Here is a 20,225-nt window from a genome sequence, read left to right as displayed (position 1 = left end):
GTCATTGAAGCTACCAACATGAATTTGACACAATTCCGGGAGGCAGTGGAAGACAGGAGGGCCTGGCGTGCTCTGGTCCATGGGGTCACGAAGAGTCGGACACGACTGAACAACTAAACAAAAGAGAGTGTCTTGGAACAATTTCCACAGCTTCACTACATGTCTCATGTTCCCTTCATAAAGCCTCGTTTTCTTTTTCATCCTCAAACTTTTCTTGTCTGTCTCTAGACAATAGCAAAAGTATTTCACTGTTTGCATGTATTTGTGACCAATTTTTCACAAAAATTTGGCTGACCTGCTAATTATTACATTTCCAAACTGATCACAAAACCTATAACTTTTACTTCCTGTTCGAAAGCCTAAGAAAATCAACTTTCTTGCTTTTGGGCTACCCTTCTTCCTAAATGTTTTTGGTATATGAACCCAAGCATGACAACCAAAAAATTTCACATGCTTCAAATAAGGTTGTCCATAGAACATCAAGTCCTTAAACCTTGGTACCCCCCACCAGACTACATTCGGTATATGACTCAGGTAAAATCAGCCATTTTACTTCTACTGTGCAACATTTATATTTAATACATTTTGAGATCAAAATCTCAACATTTTGCTCCTTTTCCTGTCACAGAAGGAACCACCCCTGCCTCCTGGAGATTCCCACGTCCCGCAGAAGCCAAAAGCCACGGTTAGGTAGCCAGGAAGCTTTTAGGGAGGTCGTGGAGAGAAGAGAACGGGGATGAAGACCCTCAGCTTTGAGAATCCCCACTTTGAAGGAAAAAAATTTACGAGGCCGTGAGTAGTATGTTCCTGCTTCGGAATGATCGCTGGATGTTTGGCTTGGATTCCACTCAAAAACGATCGTGAGAGTTTTGCAGAGGGGCGCTCGGGGAGGACTCGCCCGGGGCAGCAGGGTGTCTAAAAACCGATGGGGACCAGAGAAAGGACTTGTTCCGCGGTCTAACACCCGAACTGCGGACAGGAGATCAAAGCTTCCACGGAGGACGCGCTAAATTCGTTGTAATGGCAATCAACGAATTCCAAACCTAACACGTCTCCCCTGCTCTGGGGTGCGCAACACCATCTCCGTCTCTTTGAGCTGTGTAAGGCTGATCAACTTAACAGATGGGAAAAATCAGTGCTTTTCAACCTTCCATAAAATCAATTTCCTTTTCTAAAACATTTGTTTTAAAAATTCTCATTTTTGTACAGTGTGTGCCCGTGCAGGTTGGGGGGGGGGGAGATCGCTGCGCGGCGAGGGTGATGGTCCATTCAGTGACCTATAAATATATGGATTTACATTTCTGAGATCTTTCCACAACGAGGCATTTAAATTAATTTAGTTCTCCACAGATTGAATCCGCTTCTATGGGACATTTTGCTTTAAAAACTCCTGTTCTTGGTCCTCCACTTACTTGACGGTCAATCAAGTTCCGGCTTCTTCGCTGTCATTATGTTCCGCTCTTGCCTCTTGTTGTTCAGACTCCTTTTGAGTGCTGAATCTCCCATTTCTTCCATCCAAAAGATTTTAAACAACAGAAATATTTTGCTTAGCTTTGGGTGGATTTCATATCGTGGGGTTTTGGTTTTCTGACTAGTGAATTAGTGACCTCAGCTCGTTTCCTACATCTTTCACACGCAAGGCAAGGACGGCCCTCCAGGAGACAGGAATGGGTTGCGTGGAGGCAGCTGGAGCCCCGGCCGTCCCTCCTTCCTCTTAATAGAGGAATGAAAAATAAAAAGGAGGATGGGAATATGGAGTCCCCTCAAAAGAAAGTGAGCTTGTTCGATTTTTTAAAAAAGTGACTAAGACAGGAGTTGTCACTGCTTTTTCCCCCCTCTAACATTCATCCATGCATTCGCCTCTCGATTTTGTACCTTCTAAATTCTGGGACCCTGAAGCCTTGATTATAACAGTGACAAGTTGAGTCCTGGCAACTGGATTTCTTTCTTACCAGCTTGAAAGGTTTCCCTACTCATCCAAGCAGCTTCTTCTGTCTGAGGAGAGCTGGTGGGAGATCCCCGATCTCTCCTCCGCTTTAGTTTCCCTTCCCCTTGGTCAGAATAGGCTCCTTAGATGGACAATGGACGGGGATTGAGTGAAAAGCCCCACTGCCGCAGTCCTTCCCTAGCACCTAGGAAGGGTGATTGCATCCTGCCAGAGCATGACAACTCCTTCTCCCCCCCCCCCCACCCTCCAGGTCTGATTTTCTGCTGCACACAGAATACAGGTGGACGAAACTGAGGCAGACTAACTCCCCCCAGCTTCATCCACATACATATCTGTAATGCAAGCCAGGTCCGCACGTTCATCCAGGATCAGAGCCTGGAAGTCTTACCTTTCGTTGATCCAGTATTGAGCTACAGCCCCTTCAGCCCATAGGATGTGTCATCCAGATATTTGACTTGGGAGACAGGGTTTTTCTTGTGGGGTGGGGTGTCATCAGCACTCTTGTTTCCCACCCTCCTCCCATGAAGCTGCCGGTGTGTCCTAACTCAGCCCCCCTCCCGTCCCTAAGGTAATGGCTACTCCCTGCTCTCTCAGCAACATCCGTCCTCAACAGACAAAGGACTCACAACAGCAGCAAAGTCAGGCAGGTTGTGTAGCATTAAATATCTCTCTTTTACTTTATTCCTCTCTCCTTTTTTAAAAATAAACCACTCTTCCTGTACAGTACTCTCCAACCCCAAAGAAATGGTAAAGTCACAGAAAAAAAAAATCAAGGAAACAAAGGGGGGGGGGGGAGAGAGCAAAGCAAGCATAATCCAGAAGCAGGGAGGGTTCAATCCTGCAGAAAAGCGGAGGCTCCACAGGCCAAAGTTCAGGAAAGGAAGTGGAGGGACAGGGCAGCAGACATTCTCTTGGCCCACACACTCCCCTGTCCTGGCAGAGGAGAAGCAGGTCTTCTCTTCGCACCGAGGAAGGCAGGCACTAATCTCATAACACAGTCTCTTCTTCTGGGGAAAACCCTGCAGAGGCATTACGTCTGGGTTGAGAGGTTCTCCTCTTGATGCATGTGATTATTTTTTTGTTCCTCAAAATAATGACAAGGACCATGGCCAGAATGATAACGGCCAGAATAACAATGGCCGGAAAAACATCCACACCTGTATCTGAAATAAAATAAGAAAGACAGAGAGTTTCAGCATTTTAAAGGAATTACGGATTCATTTCTTTTTTTCTTTTTTTTTTACACTTCTAATCTGGATTGTCAGCATGAAAAATGCTAACAGACAAGCTTACATGCCTTGCATTTCAAGGATACACAGTGTGAATTTGGTTGGAACTATACAAATTTTATTCCTACAAGGGATCAAAGTGAGCAAATCGGTCTCATTTTCAGAATTGGATAGCAGAGTTATTTCCACAAAAAAGATTTACTACATCCAAATGGTGAAGGGAATGGGGGTGCTAAGAAACACCTCCCTTCCCAATACTTACAGTTATTTTCTGGAGGATCCTGTGTGGGTGTAACAGGTATATTTCCATTAGGTGAGTTTGTTATACCTGGAGGCGGAGTAGGATCTGGAAGAAAAATGAAGGAAGAGAGCAATTAATGTATTGCGTATTGAGCTCAGTTTGTGTGGTCCACAGACTGCCAAAGCATTTGTTGGGCAGGACCAACAGACTGCACATGGGGGTACCTCTGTCCTGTTTATAGAGTCACCAATAATAGTGGTAAGGGCACACCATTGAACAGGATGTATGCACTTTACACCACTACGGCATCCCTACAGGCAGTGCAGGGGTATGTTCAGGGGCACTCTTCATTTATTGATGATCATTTGTAGGTTGCGTTTCTCCCTAGACGCTTCATGATTGATTGATTGATTGATTGTTTGATTGATTTGATTTGATTTATATCCCGCCCACCTGGTCAATGTTAAAACAATTAGCACTAAAGCACAAGAAATCGCAGGTTTAAAAGAATTTGAAGGTGCAATAAGAATTAAAAATGAATCGTAAAGTATTTGAAGTTTTAATAACAGATCTAGAGGAAGAAAGGAAAAATAGTATCCAGAAACTCAGTATTCTTACAAGTCCCTAAAAGCTTGTCTGAAGAGGTGGCACTTCTGACCCTTGGCAGAAGGATAAAAGGGTGTGGGGTGGGTGGGGGAGCAACCTAACTTCTGAAGGGAGAGCCTTCCAGAGCCTGGGAGCTGCCAGAGAAAAAGCCCTCTCTCGCGACCCCATGAAACATCCCTGTGCTGGCAAATGGGACTGAGAGAAGGACCTCCTCTGAAGATCTGTAGAAGGCTCCTGTGGAGAGAGATGGTCCCTCAGGTAGCTTGGGACCTAAATCATTTAGGGCTTTATAGGATAGAACCAGCTCTTTAGAAGCCTGGAAATGACTTCTAGCCAGTGCATTACAGTATAGATCTTATTTACCACAGTTTTAACAAGAGGAGTCCAGCGGTGCATGACAATTAGGTTAGAAGCATGCCACATTTTAAAGACACCAGAGGAGTTTTGCTTAGAGAGGTCTTTTTTCAGGACTTACCAGAAAGAGTTACAATAACTTGAGCCAAGCATCTTTGGGTAATGTACTCCCTGATTCGATACAGGCCTTCATCTGCTTTTTTCGCATTCTGCAAGGTGAAAATTTGGTTGTCCAGAGAAACCTCTGTCTTGTTGTCATGTTTGTTAAGATTGTTTGGAACACCAACCAGAAGGTATTTTTCCTCACGTTTCTGCGAGTCCCATCGAGACACCAGTATCTGCCCAGTTGTATTAACTGGGAGCATCACTGATCTACTGCCACCTCTAGGTATGTTCATATAGTATTTGAGACCACATTCTTTTGTTTCTGTCAAAAGAAAATGTTGACATGGATGACTTTCAGAAATGCATAGACTTAAGGCACAGTAGAAGCTGGGTTCTCAAGCACCAGTATAGTTTAGTGGTGAGAATATCAGCCTTGCACTCACAGGGCTGGGCTTCAAATCCCTTCTTGGCCATGGATATTTACTGGGGGTTACCAATATTAAACCACTTATTGAGTATCTCGCATACCCCAAAATCATATTAGGGATGCCATTAAGGGACTTGATGGTACATAACAGCAAAGAAGCTGGGTCAGAACCAGATGGTTCCTCGGCAAAAAGACGAGGCAGTGTCACAATTAGAAAACAAGGTACTGCAATGGGGGAGCTAACATGTAGGGGGAAAATGCAGCAAGGCATTAAGATAATATTTTAAATTAAGAAGTAGTGGCCAGAATCCTATTGGGATTTACCCTGGAGTATGTGAAATTTTGAATTGTGTTGCCCTGGTTGACATGATTTCAAATACACAGAATCCAAATAAGAATCTGGGCCATAATTATTACAAAGAAATTTGGTACCTTTTGATGGGTATACAGTAATTAAAGTGCATCGTTCATAAAGGTTATATCTTGTCTTTATTTTTAAGTGCAATGTACATATGTGCCAGGTAATTTGGAGGGAACATTTTAAGAATAAACAATGCAATACTCGGTCAGAAAAATGAAAGCTTATGGACATGTGTTGTTTTGATCTTTTAACAAATGTTTTTGTTATTGGTTGTGTTGATCCTTAGCATTTACTTTTTGTCCCTCATTGTTTCACTGCCCATCTTTCTTTTTGTTTTTAAGGAAGAATCACTTCCTAGCATTTTTGTCCAGATCTCTCCAAGTGAAACACTTCCCCCAATAGCCTGTTCCCTTGAAGTTGTCTTGGATCCAATTAAGTTTTGTCAGTAAATTTATGTAACTTAGAATTCTGTACTACAGTTAGAAACAGAATCTCGGACAGCCCATTTCCACTTGAGTAAGAAAACCGTGCAAGTCTTTGTGACAAATGGCCTCCCATTTACAAAGTGCCAGTGGTGTTCCTGAGCAAGTGCCTGATTGTGCAGTCAGGTGCACACGAGAGAATGCAACCAGCAACTCATGAATAAGCAGAAATTTGCCCTAGAGGCACTTTCCCTTCAGCAAGTGTCACTCACCAACAGTATTCTGGTCATTAATGCACACAGAAATCTCACTAGTTTCAGATGAACCCACTTCGAAACACTGAGTGTCAGGTTGTAGACAACTACTGGTTTGTTTGTAAGTGTTAACCACAACAGCTCTTGTTGTGACAGTACATGATTTAGTTCTTTGTCAGTCAAGGCACACGAGGCACAGAGTAGGTTCTCTGTCAAAGCAGTATTTTGAGGAATTTCCTGCAATAGCTAACCAAGCTCTGGAGCTCTGTAGGCATCCCTTCAGGGACTAACGAGCATGGGAGCCCATAAGACGGATGGGCTTTTCTGCCAGAATCCTGGCTCTTGCATTTCAACCATCTTGTTTATAGATGTATTGCATGGTGAGTTCTCTTGGGTCTCAGTATAGATAGGAAGGCTGAGAGAGGAGGGAGGGGGAGAGAGAGGGGGAGAGGGATGGCCCACTTGAAATTCAACTCTCGGCCAAGGAAAGAGGCCATCTGCATCATCCTTACCGTCTTGCACTTTGTGGCCCTCTATGCCGCTAGAGTGTGGTCTTCCAGATACCAGCCGAATCAGCAAGAGGAGGAGGTTTAAAATCCCAGCGCCAATATACCGTCTTGGATCCATGTCCGTAGGCAAGGAGGAGGTTCCTGGCAGGAGAGATGGACACAAAAACCTTGAGATCCAAAGGAGGGGGCTCTGCAAGAGAAGAGGGACCTTCTTGCCTATGCCTGTGTCTCTTCTTTATAGTCTGAGTCTTCTCTGCTAAACCCAAAGCACTAGTCTTCTTCTTCTGCTGCTGCTGCTGCTGCAGGCTTTGACAGCCGCCAGTGGGAAGAGGGGACACACATGGAACGAGAGGGTAGCGAAGGCAGCTGGAATGGGGAAGATCTGGCATTGTGAAACAGGAGGGTCGAGGGATCAGAGCTGGCCACTCCCTACAATTAAAAAAAACTATACCCCCCACTAGATATACCTAAACAAACCCAAACAGAAAGGTCCTCAACGAAACCTATAATAATATAAAATACAACACTAACATTAATATAACATTATAACACTACATATAATGTTAGTGTCTGTGGAGGTTCCTTATAAATAGTGGCCAGAGTTATATATACATATGGGAGAATGAGAACAGACCAAATAAAATATTTATTGACCCAGCATGTTGTTAGTCTGTGGAACTCCTTGCCACAGGATGTGGTGCTGGCATCTGGCCTAGATGCCTTTAAAAGGGGACTGGACAGATTTCTGGAAGAAAAGCCCATCGCAGGTTACAAGCCATGATGGGGATGATGTGCAATGTCCCGGCCAGAGTTTTTTTACACATCATTCCCATCATGGCTTATGTTCCACAGACTAACAACACGCTGGGTCAAGAAATGTTTTCTTTGGTCTGTTCTCATTCTCCCAACACTCAATTGAAGGGGATGTCTCCTAGGTCTGGGATTGCGCGAGAGGGGAAACGCGAGAGGGGAAACAGCTTCCCTCTCTCCACTTGATCCACCCCTCGCATCATTTTATACCTCTCAATCATGCTCCCTCCCATTCAGGTGCTTTTTCTCTCTACTAGTAATCATTTTAGTCGCTTTCCTACTCACAGATAGAGTTACTACTGTATATGCAGATCAAGTTACCATATATATATAGCAACTCTATATAGAGAGATTTACTATATACAGATCGAGTTACTATATATAGTAACTACTGTATATAGAGAGAGTTACTATATACAGATAGTTACTATATTCAATCTCTCTCTCTCTCTCTCTCTCTCTCTCTCTCTCTCTCTCGTGCTTTCAGAGTCATCAGGCTATTCCTGTTGAGAGTTTGGTACTGTACTGAATTCCAGTACAATGCACAGCAGAAGTGCCAGCCGGTTCAGGCAGAATTAGCTAGAAGTTCCCTTTTGTACCCTCCCCTCACCAAAGACTAGCACTCAAGAAATAACACTCAGGGGGTCTTATTTTGTATAAAAGAAAGAGATCTATATTCTACCAACAATTCCAACCACAGGGGAGGAGTGCCATGTTTAATAACACTTGGATAATATAGTTTGGAGGGATTTGGGGGCGGTGGCGCGGGTCATATCAAGGCTGACTTCTAGTCTTGTTCTCAAAATAAGTGGAGCACCCATCCAGCACCGATAGGGCCCCCCAGCTTTGGTTACAGTAAACCTAGATGTCCAAACCCCATAAGCCATGATGGGGATGTACAATCTCCGGGCTTAGCAGGAAGGAACCTCTAAATGGGGAGGGATATCAGGGGACAGGTATCTAATTGCCTCATGTGCTCCCAGAGGCATCTGGTGGGGCCCCTGTGAGATACAGGAAACTGGGCTACATGGACCCTTGGATCTTCTGATGTTCTTATGAGACTCAGTCACCAGTGCACTGGCTGAAAGCCTAGTAGGAGACAGCACTAGCCATATAGTCACAAAATTGCACACGGACTTGTTAGAAGTTGAAGATTTCCCTTTGGTGGAAAAAGGGGTGTCTTCCCCCCCCCCGGGACGCAAAAGAACAAACTGAGTCGTCTTCTCCCTGGTTAAAGAGGCGCAGTGGCAAGTCAAGAAGTTCCCCAGATCCCGACAATAATATTACATGCAAACAAAGAAGGCTAAAAGGCACAAACAAGACTAAATTCTTACAAGTAGAAAGGCCGTTCCTAAAAAAAGTAGGAAATGCCATGCAGTGCAAGGCACAATGAAGAAAAGAGAGCAAACCGAACTTGGAAAAAACGAAATGGCACCCACAAACGCAGTCCATGTGTGCAGGCAAAGACCGATGGGGGGGGGGAGATAGGACGGGGAATCCACCCCGCGCCCATCAGCTGGAAGCCTCTGGATCCCGTGAGCACCAGGGCTGAGCTTTCGAAAAGTCTTGCCTACCTGTTTGGGCAATTGTAGGTGGCAGCCGCAACCGCAGGCGCGATTTTATCCGGCCCCGTAACCTCTTTGGGCGGCTGGGTGAGCCCGAAGTCCTTTTGGGTGTGAGGAGGATCGGTGCTGCGGGGCAGTGGCCCCGCGTCGCCGGATGTGACACAAGCCCTGGCTCTACCTCCACCCCGATCCTAACCGCGGCCACTAAAGCTGCAGCCGGCAGATGCAAAACGGAATGCCAGTTTTCTCTGGCATTCCTCCCTGGAGCCTGGGGGGGGCGGGGGCGGAGAGAGAGAAAGTCACGGACAGAGCAATGCCCCAGCCATTGGTTGGGCTTCTCGGGAGGCGGGCCGGGAAGGGCGGGGCACACGCAAAAGTGCCTGCAGTTATAGGCACGGCCGTGGGCGGGAGAAAGCAGCGAGCCTGCGAGGAATGTCTTCTCCTGCCCTGCTGGCAGCGTGTGACAATCCACTGTTATCTCGTTGATGTCCATCAGAAAGAGGCCTTCGTAGGCTCTTTTCTGGCAAAAGAGGGCTAGGGTCCATTGAATTCCTTCTAAACAGAGCGACTTACCATTTTTAAAACCTTTCCATCATCAGATATTTAAACCGATTTAGTTCTCCGCAGATTGTCTCTGCTCCTGTGGAATGTTTTGCTTTAAAGGCTTCTCTCAGGGTACTGAGGGTCTATCAAGTTCCGACTTCTTCGCTGACATTGTGTTTTGTTCGTATCTCACGTGTAAAAGAGACGGGGTTGCAACCCCAGGTTAGGATGCCAGAGATAGAGCAAATGAATGATCAAAGACATACCTTGGCAAATACTGTACACGCGTCAGAGAAGCGCTCTTTGAAGAGACACTGGTAATAAAGCCACATTCGGCTGCTAGGCAGTGAGGGCAGCGAACTGGCCCCGAAATCCCTTCATATGTAGATCTGACCAGCTCTACCTGAAGAAGAAGAAGCCCAGTTCATTGCCGGGGGGGGGGGGCGAAAGCCCTCCTGGATGTAGCGCTTGGCCCAAGAGATTGCCCGGACAATTAACAAAAGGCCAGAATGGGTCGTTAAGACGGCAGCCAGGGACAGAGAGAGAGAGGAGAGTGGAGAGAGAGAGCTTTCCTATCTTCCAAGACATCCGCATCTAAGTAATTAAAGACAGACCTCCTGAGATCGGCTAAACCTCAGGCGGTTAGAGGCTAGCCGGATTAAAGACAGATCTTTGTAGGTTGCCTGCCACCAAACTTTGGACTTGTCTAAGATGTGGGAACAGTGTGGGGTGGTTTTTTATATATATATAATCACGCTAGACGATGTCTTTCCTGGTTTCTTTGTAATCACGTTTACTCCTGTTAAAACTATCCCCTTGCGTAGGGAGATGCAGAGCTAACCTGGTTGAGTCTGAGTCCAAGTGTCTTATCCTTTTCTGTCCAAAGTCCATGAATTTTTTTTTGGTCTTTTATTCCTTTTACGGAAGGGGGAGGTGGCAGAAGGACCCAGAGACTCAGAAAGAGAGGAGCTGCTGGTTTGCTTCCTCCCCAGCTTGGTTTAGCCAAGACCCCGGCTCCCAAATCCCTTTTGCTGACATCATGTTAAGAACGTAAGAGCCCTGCTGGTTCAGCTCAAGGGCCCATCTAGTCCAGCTTCCTGTATCTCACAGGAGCCCCACCAGAGGCCTCTGGGAGCACATGAGACCACTAGAGACCTGTCTCCTGATATCCCCTCCCCTGCATCTGGCATTTGGAGGTCCCTTCCTGCTAAGCCTGGAGTGGATATGTTCCGTCAGGGCTTGTAACCTGCAATGGACTTTTCCTCCAGAAATCTGTCCAGTCTCCTTTTAAAGGCATCTAGGTCAGATGCCACATCCTGTGGCAAGGGGTTCCACAGACTAACAATACGCTGGGTCAAGGAATAGCTTCTTTTGCTCTCACTCTCCCAACATTCAATTGGAGGGGATGTCCCCTGGTTCTGGGATTGTGCGAAAGGGAAAAGAGCTTCCTTCTATCCACTTCATCCACTCCTTGCATCATTTTAGACCTCTCAATCATGGCCTACTCTTCTGTCTCAAAGCTCTGGGGCCTGGTGCAGTGGCCCACTTGAAATTCTACTCTCGGCCAGGGAGAGAGGCCGTCTGCATCTTCCTTACCATCTTGCACTTTGTGGCCGTCCATGCCGCTAGAGTGTGGTCTTCCAGATACCAGCCAAATCGACAAGAGGAGGAGGTTTAAAATCCCAGCTCCAATATACAGTACAGTCTTGGATCCATGGCTGTAGGCAAGGAGTAGGTTCCTGGCGGGAGAAGTGGACATAGGGAATCAAGGGAGGGGGCTCTGCGAGAGAAGAGGGACCTTCTTGCCTATGCCTGTGCCTCTCCTTTGTAGTCTGACTCTTCTCTGCCAAACCCAAAGCACTAGTCGTCGTCTTCTTCTTCTGCAGGCTTTGACAGCATCCAGCGGGAAGAGGGGAACACAGTGGAGCGAGAGGGTAGCGAAAGCAGCTGGAATGGGGAAGATCTGGCATTACGAAATAGTTCTGGTTGCCAAAACGCAAAAAAGACATCGTGGAACTGGAAAAGGTGCATAGGAGAGCGACTAAAATGATTACTAGTCGAGAGAAAAGGCGCCTGACTGGAGGGGGGGCATGACTGAGACCTCTAAAGTTATGCAGGGGGTGGATCAGGTGGATAGAGGGAAGCTCTTTTCCCTCTCGTGCAATCCCAGAACCAGGGGACACCCCCTCCAATCGAGTGAGAAGGGACCAAATAAACTATTTCTTGATCCATCATGTTGTTAGTCTGCAGAACTCCTTGCCACAGGATGTGGTGCTGGCATCTGGCCTAGAGGCCATTAAAAGGGGATTGGATAGATTTCTGGAGGGAAAGCCCACTGCAGGTTACAAGCCAGGATGGGGATGATGCGTGATGTTCAGGTTTAGCAGGAAGGGACCTCCAAATGCCAGATGCAGGGGAGGGGCATCAGCATCAGCAGGAGCGGCACCCGGCCTGCGAGGAGCGGGACTGCAGAGGCTGTCATCTGCCTCGCCTCAGCCTTTCCCCACCAGCTATCAGGCGAACCCGCCTGGCTTTTCCTTGCCCGCTTGCCTGCCTACCTGCCTCCTGATGCGCCTTAAGGGGGGGGGAGGAAACGGAGGGAGGCGTGGCAGGGATTCCTTGCTGCCTCTCATGCTGATGACCTTCCCTAAAAATATGCAGGCAGAAGGAGGGAAGGAAGAAACCTGTTCGAACCTGTTTGCCTCTTTGCGCCTGGGAGGGAGCCCTGCCAAGCGAGTCTTTCTGGGAAAGTTGTGGTCTTTTCCCCTCCCCTCCCTCAGCACCACAACCCCTTTCGGCTGCCAGAGGAAGAGGAGTTGCTGGCCCCATCGGGGCTCTGTCCCCCTCAGACCCCACCCCTCCCCCACCCCTTGGGCACGTGCCCCTCGTCACACGGTTGCCACTTCCTGTCTCCTGCTAAACCCAGCACAGAGTTGCAAATGAGTTTTGCTGCTTTTGGATTTCACAGTCACCTAGTACTGTACTTTCGCCTCTGCCCGATGCAAAGGAAATGGTTCAAATCTGATCGCTTGTTCCTGGTGCAATTGCAAAGCAGGTGCTGCTGCAGTTAATGTTGCAAGAAGCTGATATTAAATCTTTTTTGCACTTGAGACTTGTGTAGTTGTACAGTGGAACGTTTCATTAAGACTTGCATTCGTGCAACAGGAGGTATTCGTTAAATTTGAATGGTGCTCAGGGAAGTTGACAAAATGCCAGGGAGACTAAAAATAAAAATAATTAGCCAAAATAGATTACAGAGACCTAGGATGAGCACAATATCTATTGTCCCAAGAGATTTCACCATCATTTCAGCACCCTCAAATTTACTCTGGAAAGGCAGTATTGGTCTGAAGAGTTTCCCTTGCAATATGTCTACATGAGTAAGAGAAAATGGTTATAAGATAGCATGGAGATAATTCCGGTAAGATTGAATATAATAAATAAAAATATACAATCTCAATGCTAGAGATGCAAAATGGAAAGAAGGCATATGTGGTGAGGCACTGGATTTTAAGGAAATTAGAAGAATTATTGGATATGATATTCAGAAATCACCAATTATTGCCCTCCTGAACATAATTAAGAATGATCATTTGGAAAAAAAAATCAGAAAGAGTTGCTATAATGGTTACAGTCATCCCCAAATTATCTCCCAATTGTATTTTATGGTCTCCCAATTTGGGGGTGGGTTAAAAATGCTGCTGCTGAATGCCAGGTCAATAAAAGGGAAAACGTCAGCCATCCAGGACCTGATCCTGGAGGAGCAGGCTGATCAGTAATGGGCTGGATGAGGGCAAAAAACCCTGAATCTTAATCCAGACAAGACAGAGGTGCTCCTGGTTAGTCAGAAGGCAGATGAGGAAATAGGGATCCTACCTGTGCTGGATGGGGTTACATGCCCTCTAAAAACTTGGGTCCACAGCTTGGGTGTACTCTGGGATTCATCCCTAAGCTTGGATGTCCAGGTTTTGGCAGAGGCCAGGAGTGCATTTGCACAGCTGAAGCTGGTGTGCCAGCTGTGCCCATTCCATGAGATGTCAGATCTGGTGACAGTGACACATGCCTTAGTTACATCCCATTTGGATTTCTGTAACACTCTCTGTGTGGGGCTGCCTTTGAAGACAGTTTGAAAACTTCCGCTGGTGCAAAACTCTGCAGCCAGATGACTGACTGGGGGCCAGCTACAGGGAGCATATAATGCACCTGGTACAAGAACTGCACTGGCTACCAGTCCGTTTCTGGCCCCAATTCAAAGCGCTGGTCATAACGTATAAAGCCCTATATATATAGTGCTTGGGTCAAGGCTACCTGAAGGAATGTATCTCCCCATATGTGCCTTCTTGGTGATCAAGACCAGCAGAGGAGGCCCTCCTCTCTGTCCCATTGCCAGCAGAAGCACAGCTGATGGGGACACAGGAGAGGGCCTTCTCTGTGGCAGCTCCTAGGTTATGGAACGCTCACGCTCGGGAGATCAGGATGGCCCCCTCCCCTGTTATCCTTTCAAAGAAAGCTAAAGACCCATCTCTTCAGGCAGACTTTTAACAATAATAACTGAATCCTTGAACCCCATTTGAGTAGATAATTTTAATCTTTTTTTATGTTCTCATGTTTTAATCTTTTAATTGTATTTTAAATCAGATATAGTTTAATTTATCTTTTAATATTTAACTTACTGTGTTTTTAAATTGTGTGAATTTTAATGTTGTGAGCTTGTTGGGAGAAATGCAGCATATCATGTCAGCTTCTTGCTGGTAATGTGCAGAATTTCGATGAAGGAAAAAAAAACAGGCTCATCTTCTATAAAGACACATGTATTTACAAAAAATATAGAAATATACAAAGCAGCAGTCCTTCAGCGTGGCAGCAATATAGAGGCAAAGTGCATAGAGGATAGCAGGGTATAGAGGAAGGAGAAGAAGATACATAATACAGTGGTGCCCTGCATAGCGATGTTAATCCATTCCAGGATTAACGTCGCTATCCAGAAACATCGCTATGCGGTGGGGAAAAACCCATAGGAATGCATTAAACTCCGTTTAATGCGTTCCTATTGGGGAAAAACTCACCGCTATGCAGGGAATCCTCCATCCAGCCGCCATTTTCGCCGCCTCGGTAAGCTAGGGCAGGGCGCGAAAACGGAGCGGACGGCCATTTTCTTCTTCCGGCGGCCATTTTGGAACTGCTGATCAGCTGTTCCGCAATCATTGCAATGCGATGTTTTGCCATATAAAACATCGCAATGCGATTGCAAAAACGCATCGCTATGCAGATTCATCGTTAAACGGTGTGCTTGTTATGCGAGGCACCACTGTATACACATTGTTCAGTTATATACACTTGAGCAGATGCCTTTGTCCAATCACGACAAATGTTGAATCATCTTCATACATGGTGTTGCATCATACACAGATGTTGCATCATCCTCTTCACAGTCACTGTGACTCAGCACTTCAGAGTCTGGCACAGGTGATCATTGTGGCAGTTAATTAATACTACTGTCGGGACCTGTCCAGGCCTATAAAATTCCCAATATTCTGACGTATAAATAAAACATAATAATAATAGTAATATGGTAGAAAGATTAATATTTGCAAAGAATTGGAAAAGCAACAAACAAATCAATCTTGAAGATTGGTATAAAGCAATGTGGAGTTTAGCAATTAAAGATAAATTAACATGTGAAACGGAAATAAGAAGAGGAAGGGTATAGTCTAATGATTTAAAAGATGTATCAAATTAATAATTGGAATATCTCTTCTTGAAGGGAAAGGACTATATGGCAGAATCAATGTATTTTTGGAGAGGAATGGGATGAAAATTGGTACAAATTGATTTTACTGGTTAGCTAGTCCCAAGGGTGAATGTGACACAGGTGGGAAATGTGTATTGTGTGTAGTCACTACTGAGTTTGTACTTTAGGTTTTTTTTCTGTTATTTGTAAGTTTCTTCTTATCTATTAAAAGAAAAAGAGAGAGTTTCCCCTGCAACTGAACCACGAAGGTTATGTGTTTTGGCAACAATGACCTCATGTCGATCCTTCCATGACTTCTCTGCAAAACTTTTTTTAAAGTATCATGCTTTCATTAGTGAGAAACATCAAAGGAATTGGAACAGGCTTTATGGTAGACCAAGATTTTTTTAAAGTATCACTTTCAGCCACTTTGTTCCTTTTTCTAAATCAAGTCTGATCATCGAAAGCCTGGGTTCATGGAGCATCACAATATTATGCCCTTCTCGTTTCTCAAGATGATGAAATAGTCAAAGAAAAACACTAAACAAATAAGAAGCATGGTTGTTGTAGGTTTTTCAGGATGTATGGCCGTGTTCTTGAGATTTTTCTTCTTAACTTTTCTCCAGTCTCTGTGGCTGGCATCTTCAGAGGACAGGAGTCTGTCTGTGCTCTGGTGTGGTTTTATGGGATAGTTAAGTATTTATAGCTGTGAGATCAGCTTTTTGTCCTTTTCAGGAGAAGGGTGATTATGGTGATCAGTGTGTTTTTTGTTGTGGGTGTATTGTTGTGATAAGGGGGAGAGATGATCTGTCACTGTGATTGATGGGTGTTGTTAGCTGGTCTTTTGTGTGCAGTGATCACCGGTCCTTGTGGCTGGGTAGAGTTTGTTGACCTTTTTGCAGGCTATATTTTTCAGTGCTGGGAGCCAGGCTTTGTTGAGTTTTAGACTTTCTTCTTTTTTGTTGAAGCTCGGCTGATGTTTGTGGATTATCCTTCCTCTTCCCCTCCTGCTTCTGCACAGCTGCCCAGCCGCTCATCTGCTTTGTTTTGCTGCTTCTTTTCTCCAGGCTGCTGCTTCCGACTCGCTGGAGCGGTGATGTTGGGAGATCTCCCTTGGAAAGACCCCCACCGAGGAAAGGTGCCTGATGGCTTGAGGTAAGTGGAGAGACTGCGGGTGGGTTGTGGGTGAGAGGTGCAGTGCCTTTGCTCTACTTGCCTTTTGCTCCTGGGCATCTGGCTATCAGCAGCCAGAACAGGCCACCCGCGGATGGTCCAGGGAAGCCACTGGACCACTTCTGTGTGGCCCAGGGCTCGTGCACCTTTTTGCTCTGCTCAAGTGCCCTTTGCACAGGTGGAGGCCTCTGGGGGGACTCTTGGGGAGTCTGGCTTGAAGACGGCTGTCTGCAGAGGGAGGAAAGGCCAGGTGGCACCTCTGATGCTCCCCCCCCCCCAGTGCAAGTCCCCATCCTCCTTGAGCTTCCAGCAGCCGCTGGACCAGGACTGAATGTGAGGGTCAGCCACATCCTACTTTTCAAGACTATACAGGATATCCAACCTGACTGTCAAAAGGACACCAGCTTTGCAGAGCTGTGTCCAAAACGGGGAGTAGGAAACATTTTGAGTGTTGAAGCCTAGCGGCTGAAACTCAACTTGTGCTAAGCACAGAAAAGACCCTTCTTCAGCATTGTGTCGTAGAATGAATCCATACAATGTTAAGTTCAAGAAGATCTTTAAAAAGGCAATGTTAGATCAACACCTGCCATACAAACACTGACTCCTTGTGTTTTTGGTAACAGCGTGGTTGGCATAGAGGTCTGAAGGTGCTGAAACCTTGTCCAGATTGTTTGTCAGCCAGAACATGATTCTTGGTCCCTGAGGTTGTTTCTGTGAACTGTGTGGATTTTGATGAACAGTGCAGCTTCAGGAAAGAGAGCCCTCGACTGTGTACATATGATGCAATATTTAGTCCTCCTGTAATAGGGTAGTTTCTTTTTGTTTTGTTTTGCTCATCGTCTGCAAAAAGTGTTAGCCCATAATCTTTGAAAGAGCAGCCTTATTATTTGTTTATTACTTTGATTTATATACCACCCCACTATTGCTGGAGCTCAAAAGAACGTGAACTGTATGCATTTTTAAAGAAAGTGATGAAGACCAGGAGTTGTTGCCCTTGTTTACCCATGAATTCAACTCCAGATTTTGGTACCTTCTGAATTCTGATGCCCTGAAGCAAATCCCATTTAAGTTCAAGGGCTAGGACACTTTTCAAGGGTTTCCCTTCCTTGGAGAAATAAGTGTGAGTCCCTGCCATTTCTACTACTCTGAGAGGAGTCCAGGGACATAGCCTCTCTTAAACTTCCTTTTCCTACTTCAGTCCTAACTGGGAGTTTTCTTTCTGGATAGGAAGCTAGGCAGAGCTAGGCCTAAGTAGCCCTCAAAGTCTTCCAGTTTAGGCCTTTCCAGCAGGTGAGCCAGGTCTAGGTGTCTGTGAGATGTCTGTCTTTCCGTCTGCCAGGTAAAACTCCAAGAATGGCAGATTGTGAGTTTTGTAGTCCAATATTTTTTTAAAAAAAATATCCCATCCCAAGTCAAAAGGGCAGAGGCTCTTTTTAAATAGGCACCCCCTCAGAGCTACACTACCTGTTAAGATGCAGAATGTTAAGAACGTAGATTTCAGCAAAATGATCAAAGTCAGGAGAATACAGAAGGTTTTCTTACCGTTCACTGGGCATTTGTGGACAGACTGAGGTTGGAAAGCTTTCGTAAATTCAGTTCTTAAAGAAACCTCTGTTTTATGAATGTGGGATATTATGCTTCTGTACCCACAATTCAAAATGTCAGGAAATGACCCAATATTGCTGCAAAATATGGTGCCTGCCCGTCAGCAGGAAAAAGAATTCCAAGCTTTTCCTTAGGAAAGAGAAGCCTCAATGTTGACAACACTAATGGCAGCAGTCAAAGTGGTCTATAGCAGTGGTCCCCAACTGTTTTGGAGCCATGAAGTGGCTGGGGGGAGCGAGCTCCATGTGCGGGGCAACAGGGGCACCCCTGCGCTCACATGCTGGACATGTGGCACCCGTGGTGGGTGTGTCGCATGCACCACATGAGTGTGACATGCCCACTGCGCGAGCATCTCACACCCCCCCACAAGTGTGACATGCCTCCCATGAGCATGACACTCCCACCATGCATGCGTGCATGGGGGTGGTGGAATCTGTATCCGCAGCCCAGTTCCGGCAAACCCATGGACCAGCACTGGGCTGCGGACTGAGGGTTGACGAACCCTGGTCTAAAGGATACTCTCTGGTGCTCAGTGCCATAGGCACTTGTAGGAAAACACCCCCGATTATTGCTTTGCCTTCCAGTGACAAGTGGTGGGCTGATGAAAAAAGGAGTTTGCTTCTGGGATTTTCCAGGGTGACAGGAAAGTTTGTTCAAGAGACTTTTGGACATCACCAGCAGGTTCGATGGCCAGCTTGTCATCACTTTGCTTCATGTATCTGCCATCCCAATGACCAGGCAAAGGATTTGGGCTTTTTCAATTATTATTATTATTACATGCAAATTAGAGTCTAACAGGGGAAATTCAAATACAATTTCCAGCTATTGTGTAGTGATTTCTTTCTTTGGAGGATGTGCATGATCTCCATTGGCAGAGTTTATTGAATTTCATAATTTGGGCTAGAAGGCTTTTCTTTAAACTGACCTCTCCATGTGCTATATTCTCTTCCGTCCTCTCCTATTTGAGGGAGCCCATCTGGAAATATGGGAGCATTCGTTCTAATATATTAAAATGCCCCTGATAATCACACAGTCTAGAGGTATGTGATCATGAGAGGACAGAGTGAGAAGGAAAGAAGAGAAAGGGGAACATTTCCAAAAGGAAAGAAGGGATTTTTAAGAAGTGAAATGCCAACCAGAGAAGAGAGGAGGAAAAGCCAGCCTTCCTGCTGGATAAAGCAAGAGCTGCTGCCCCTGAATTTCAGCCTGTTTAAAGTGATCCTTAAACAGTGTCTGGCCTTTTAAGAGCAAAGTCAGCCAATCCCAGTGAGAGACTGTGCAGAAAGTAAGGAGGGGCAAAAGCTTGTGAGCCATCATTCTCTCTGAGCATGCGCAAAAGTTATGAAAATGGCTGCTTTTCTTATTTGAAAGAGCCATTTTAGGCTATCAATTTAAGTAATTTTTTCTATAAGGCCGAATGGATTTGCTTCAAATAAAAAAAAGGGGGGGGGGAAATAAGGCAATTGCTGTCCTTTTAAAATAAAAACACTTGGTGCTCTATGGTGCCAAATTTGCCATACAGCAGTAGCAGAAAGTGTTCTCCCACTGTGCAAAGTTTGGTGCCAATGTGAAGCCCAGTGTTCAAGTTAGAATTTTTTGTTTGGATCACCGCCTCTTTTAGAGTTGCATTGAGGAATCTTATTTTGATCCACTGGCAAAATATCATCACACCACTTCAGGGCAGTGCTAATAACTGCAAAAGCAAGGTGGCAGGGTGGTGGTAGTTAATTCAATATTTTCCCCTTCCCCCACAAAAGAATTCAGAATCCAACACCCTTTGTTCATGAGCCAAGACTTTGGAGCAAGACAGAGGGACTTCCAATTGTTATTGGTCTCTAACTTCCTGAATCCTTAACCAGGAGAGTGTGTGGCGAAGGATTTGTCAGTGCCACACCACAGGTGTCAAAAGCTCCCGTTCTAAACCTCTCTGGCCAGCTCCCCCACTCACCATCCAGCACACGCTGCTCTTTCCCTCCCCTTTGTGTGATCGTCCAGTCGTAGCAGGAGTGTGTGCTTCCCTCTTCCGCTCACTCTCTGCCCCGTCTCCTCGTCTGAGTGGACAGATGCCCGAGGAGGGAAGCACACACCCCTGATGTGACTGGATGATCAGATAGTGCAAAGAGGAGGAAAAAAGCAGCACATGCTGGCTGGTGAATGGGGGAGTTGGCCGGGGGTGGGGTGGGGGGAAGGGTACACACGGCAGCTGTGGTGCCACACCAGCAAACTGGCACGAACCCCTAAACCAAGATTCATGGCCATCTCTATTAATGGATGTTGATGCAAAAATATGAACTCCTGTACTGGTCAATAGATTTCAGAAAACAATTACAACTTTCACACCT

General features: G+C 45.8%; 2 protein-coding genes across 8 annotated transcripts in view; one reads left to right on the top strand and one right to left on the bottom strand.

The window, feature by feature from the left end:
* LOC110069874 (C-type lectin domain family 2 member B) overlaps window positions 1-20,225 on the top strand; it is a 73,090-nt gene that overhangs the window by 13,963 nt on the left and 38,902 nt on the right. For all 7 annotated transcript variants that reach the window (XM_078388725.1, XM_078388722.1, XM_072989151.2 and 4 more), the window contains exon 2: window positions 16,173-16,260. The gene's annotated coding sequence lies outside the window, so the exon portion shown is untranslated. The remainder of the gene's footprint in view (window positions 1-16,172; window positions 16,261-20,225) is intronic.
* On the bottom strand, window positions 1,745-7,369 carry LOC140704310 (uncharacterized). The gene is made up of 4 exons (XM_078388730.1): window positions 6,460-7,369; window positions 4,500-4,805; window positions 3,440-3,523; window positions 1,745-3,111 (listed from the first exon to the last, which is right to left on the bottom strand). The coding sequence occupies exons 1-4, from the start codon at window positions 6,572-6,574 to the stop codon at window positions 2,936-2,938; spliced, it is 681 nt and encodes a 226-aa protein (XP_078244856.1). The 5' UTR covers window positions 6,575-7,369; the 3' UTR covers window positions 1,745-2,935.

This window comes from Pogona vitticeps, chromosome 2 (assembly GCF_051106095.1).
Source record: "Pogona vitticeps strain Pit_001003342236 chromosome 2, PviZW2.1, whole genome shotgun sequence".
NCBI classification, from domain to species: Eukaryota; Metazoa; Chordata; class Lepidosauria; order Squamata; family Agamidae; genus Pogona; species Pogona vitticeps.
This window is presented reverse-complemented; position numbering and strand designations above follow the sequence as displayed.